Source organism: Bos grunniens, chromosome 9 (assembly GCF_055505025.1).
Source record: "Bos grunniens cultivar Pamir isolate PY7600 chromosome 9, Bosgru_T2T1.0, whole genome shotgun sequence".
Classification (NCBI taxonomy): domain Eukaryota; kingdom Metazoa; phylum Chordata; class Mammalia; order Artiodactyla; family Bovidae; genus Bos; species Bos grunniens.
Genome location: NC_141173.1, coordinates 102,939,929 through 102,944,888, shown reverse-complemented (window position 1 = coordinate 102,944,888; position 4,960 = coordinate 102,939,929). Strand labels below are relative to the sequence as shown.

Sequence of the window (4,960 nt, the reverse complement as noted above, 5' to 3'; positions counted from 1 at the left end):
AGAGCACCAGGGGCCAGCTGCAGGCCGAGGTGGAGGCGCCCAGGGCCCAGGGAAGGCTGCCCGTCACGTGTAGAGCTGGTTCTTGTGATGCACAGAGAGAAAGGGGTCTGGCCGGGGCCCTGGAGTTGTTGTCGGGGAGCTTCCTGTTCTCTGGCTGCTCTAGTGTTGATGCAGCCACCTTTCCTAACAAGGAGCCCTGGACCAGGCTGTCTCTTCCTTTATAATTTCTGGATGACTTGGGTAGTCCTCAAGTTTTACACGATTTTTCATCATTTAGGGCCACAAACATTAGTTGTTTCTTTGTTTTAGCAAATAATGTAGTTGGAAGGTTACACGTAATTTGGAAGTTCACAAGTAATGTTGGAAGTTCACAGGTAAGGTTGGAAGGTCAAGGTGATGTTGGAAGGTCAAGGTGATATTGGAAGGTCACAGGTAAGGCTAGTTTTGAAGCAGAAGCTACTTCCTGTCCAGGACGATGTTTCCAGCCTCATCCCTAACCCTGACCCTCCCAGAGGCGTCCTTGGTCTCCTGGTGGCCGTCATGGTACACGGTCTTGGTGGTGCCGTCGGGGTACTCCCTCCTCTTGAACTGGGCTGTGTGGATCTCCCGCTGACCGTTGCTGAGCACGATGGTCTTGTCACCATTCCTGGTGGAGAGAACAGCCTTGTCAGTGGCCAGCACGTCCCGTGGGGAACCCGTGAGGCCAAGGGGTGTGACCACCCAGGTCTGCACACCCTCACCCCCAGATCTTGGGAGACAGGGGTACAGATGCCGCCAGGGCGGGAGAGGGCAGGCACCTGCAGAGTCAGGGTATAGACAGGAGCTGAGCGGGGCTCAGGGCGGCCTGGGGAGAGCTCAGGACAGAGGCCGGGGTCACGGGCCTGTTTGGGCAGAGCTGCTCCGCGCGGAAGGTAGCTCTGAGGGAGGAAGGAGAGGCCGCAGGGCTCCACCGGGAGAGCAGGGACCTGAGGCAGAATCACCCGGGGAGCAGGAGCCTGAGGTAGAATTACACAGGGAGTGGCAGGAACCTGAGGCAGAATCACCCAAGGAGCGGGGACCTGAGGCGGAATCACCTGGAGAGCAGCAGGGGCCTGAGGCGGAATCACCCAGGAGCGGGGACCTGAGTTGGAATCACCTGGAGAGCAGGGGCCTGAGGCGGAATCACCCGGGGAGCGGGGACCTGAGGCGGAATCACCCGGGAGCGGCAGGGACCTGGTGTAGCGTCACTTGAGCACAGTGACTCCGGCGGTGATGGCGACACTTGTGGCTTCCATGACAGGAGAGGGAGCCCACGGAGGCAGCAGCCCACCGGTGCCGGGGCCCCTGCGCTGTGGGGAGGGGGGCGCTCGAGGGCCTGAGAGTCGGCTCGGCGGTAAGGTCTCCCTGCTCATCCCCGTCAGGACGGCACCTCCCCGTGCGTCTTAGCACCACGTGAGTGCTGCTGCAGGCTCGGGCTGCTACACAGCGCGGCCTCAGTGGGCACACACCAAACGCCGGAGATTATTTTCATGGCTGCAGTTCAGTCGTGACCAATGTCAGCGAAGGAAACCCTTAAAAATGCGCATCTATGGAGTGGGAGGTGGGAGGGAGCTTCAGGAGGGAGGGGTGTACGTACACCTAAGGCTGATTCACGCTGAAGCATGGCAGAAACCTACACAGTGCTGAAAAGCAACTATCCTCCAATTAAAAAGTAATATTTTTAAAAAATGAGTGTTTAGATCCATGTTCGCTATGAAATCAATCAGATCAAAGTTACAAGACCAAACCTCTAGGGTCAACGATGTTTTGTATTATACAAATACTGCAACTTTTACAAAAATTAAATTAATCCAGAGAATTGACAACTGCACAAACCACAAATCCTGGAGACTTCAGACTGACACCGCCTGTCCCGGTACCAACCTTTCCACACTCACAATGGTCCCATCTGGAAACACAGTCTCCTCGCGTCCATCATTCAGATGCTGCACCGTCCCATCTGGAAACACGATTTCCTTTGAGCCGTCAGGGCAGACTTTTTCTGAAGAATACAGGTTAAGTCAACAGATCTTCATAACTAGAACATTTGTTGCATTATTTAGCTGTACAAACATATTTTACAGTGATCCACTCCAAGAGGACTAGTATTCAAGATGTTCTTGTAGCCTACTCTCTCATATTTTATTTATATTTGAATATCTTGCCCCAGGCAGGCCCATCTCCCTGGTCTCATTAAAATACATAATTTATATTCTCCCAACTTCACTCAAATTATCTCCCTAATTAAAAGTTTTCTTTCCTTCCATATGCTCTCTGGCTCCCTAAATCCTGCCTTTCAAGACCGTCATCACTCATCCCACAGCACGTGGACCTTGGAAGGCCTCGGACCCTCGGTATGGTAGAGTTCACTGTCACTGTTTCCTGTTGACTTGAGGGGTCACGCCAGATGGTGAATGTTCAAGGGGAGAGAGATGTGGAAAAGCATCAGACTGGAATTCCAGAAGAAGAAGGAAAGAGCACAGAGGAATGCAGATATGATCGAAGATAGTGACTGAATTTCCCAGACTGGATGCAAAAATGTGGCTCCACAGATCTAAGAGGTCCAGCTTATTCCAAGCAGAATAAATGAAAAGAAATCCAAGGAGCATGTTACGGCTTGACCTGTCCCCCACCCCAGAGTTCCTGTACTGATGTCCTGGCCCCAGCACCTCAGAACATGGCCTTATTAGGACATGCAATTAGTCAAGATGACGTCATGCTGGAGCAGGGTGAGCCCTGCCCCAACAGGACTGGTCATAGGAACAGAAGTCTTCATGGTCAAAGGGGCACTGATCTTAATATATGCAGCTTATCCCCAAGGAGAATGGAAAGTATAAACAGTGGATGTGTGTGTTTGCGTGTATACATACATGCACACAGAGAATGCTACAGCAGATGTGGCAACAGGTAAAACTTGGTGAATCTGAGTAAAGAGCATATAGGAAACTTATGTCAAAATAAATGTATATTTTTTTAATTTAGGGCAAACAAAAAATAAAGGGGCTGAGTAACAGTTAAAGAGTTTGCTCTAATGGATAAATACAGAAGGCAGAGCCCAACAGAGTTCACATTCCTCTCAAGCTCACAGAATCAGGACATTTAAATAGGAGTCGAACAGAAGAAAGGAGTCATACATAGGAGTCATACTCCTATGGTGGTGGTGGTTTAGTTGCTAAGTCGTGTCCGACTCTTGCGACCCCATGGACTGTAGCCTGCCAGGCTCCTCTGTCCATGGGATTCTCCAGGCAAGAATACAGGAGTGGATTGCCATTTCCTTCTCCAGGGGATCTTTCTGACCCAGGAATCAAACCCAGGTCTCCTGGATTGCAGGCAGATTCTTTACCGACTGAGCTACCAGGGAGGCCCTCCTATAAAGAAAATTAAATCAGCAAAGATAAAATAGAAGGAAAAGTCTCAGACTGAGATTCATGTCCAGGATCACACACACCCGATAGAAATATTTCGTCCCACCGGGATCCTCTGTCTTACTACCCTCAACAGAACATGAGGTTCTCTGCCCCCAGTCAGTACTCATAACCAGCTGTTCCTGACACACCCTTCTGGGGTGATTAGCCGTATTTCCCAGACAGAAAAAGAGTGACCACCTAAATGTGGGAGAACTAGACAAGGAAACGCACTGGGGTTGTTTGCATGATAGTCAGCGAGCCTATACTGAGGGCGGTTTTGGTTCTGTGGGTTACAAACTCAGAGAGATGGACTCCCTGTCTTAGTGAGGGAAGGACGCCTTGGTTTGGTATCATTTTAACATCTTTGTTTTGAAAAGCTGAGGGCAGTACTAACCCACCTCCAATTATGTGTAGGGAACAACAGGATTTTAAACGCTTGACAAATAGGAAATAACTTTTTGGTTGGAAAGTATAAAGACAAAGCAATGAACCTCTTGAATTAAACAGGTAAACTGTCACTGGCTCATTCATCAGGGACCCTGGTCCTTCAATGCAGACATTGGTGGGTATTCACAAACTGGATCTACGGTCCCGGTGACCACAGAGAGCATGTTGTAATTCCACCCTCTCTCAGGACAGCTGTGAAACCATGAACAGTGGTCAGGAAGGATATTAAATGATGGCACATGGGAAGTGTCCAACCCAGAGAGGGATCTATTTTCAAATCGGTCCCAGGTCAGGAAGTGACACTTTGTGCAAAGAAGTCGAGATGGTGACCACAAGCCTGACCCTCCTTATGTGACAGCTCTGGAGACAGTCAGCCCCATAATGGGGTGGAGGCTAACCGGCTGCAGTAAAGCCATCCCAGGGAAAATCTTTTGGAAATCTACAAAGCTCAACGCAAGATCAGGACTTTGTTAGTTTCAGCAGCAAGAGCAGGAACTCAAGAAGGCAGAAATGTCCATTTCACACAGAGCCTCAGTAGCTACAGGCGGCAAGAAAGACCTTGGGGGTGCAATCTGTACACTCTCTTAAAAATCCACTCCAGAGGCAAAATTCTCAAAGTTCGGGCTGTAATGCTGATGTTGGTTGTTCAATTGCTCAGTTGTATCCCACTCTTTGTGATCCCATGGACTGCAGCATGCCAGGCTTCCCTGTCCTTCACCATCTCCTGGAGCTTGCAGATGGTGGACACGATGCTGAATGGGAGGTCTGTCCACTAGCTAGCACCATTTAGAGAGCCAGGTCCTCTGAAGATATTCAAACCACTAAAATGGAAAATACAGGGATTCTAAATAATGAGGATCACAATAAACTGTGGAAAATTCTGAAAGAGATGGAAATACCAGACCACCTGATCTGCCTCTTGAGAAATTTGTATGCAGGTCAGGAAGCAACAGTTAGAACTGGACATGGAACAACAGACTGGTTCCAAATAGGATAAGGAGTACGTCAAGGCTGTATATTGTCACCCTGCTTATTTAACTTCTATGCAGAGTACATCATGAGAAACGCTGGGCTGGAAGAAGCACAAG

The 4,960-nt window shown here is 49.5% G+C and overlaps 1 protein-coding gene across 1 annotated transcript; it reads right to left on the bottom strand.

The window, feature by feature from the left end:
- Positions 1-272: 272 nt before the first annotated feature.
- LOC147366492 (centrosomal P4.1-associated protein-like) lies at positions 273-2,198 on the bottom strand. The gene is made up of 3 exons (XM_086316729.1): positions 2,195-2,198; positions 1,903-2,020; positions 273-646 (listed from the first exon to the last, which is right to left on the bottom strand). The coding sequence occupies exons 1-3, from the start codon at positions 2,196-2,198 to the stop codon at positions 457-459; spliced, it is 312 nt and encodes a 103-aa protein (XP_086172855.1). The 3' UTR covers positions 273-456.
- Positions 2,199-4,960: the final 2,762 nt, after the last annotated feature.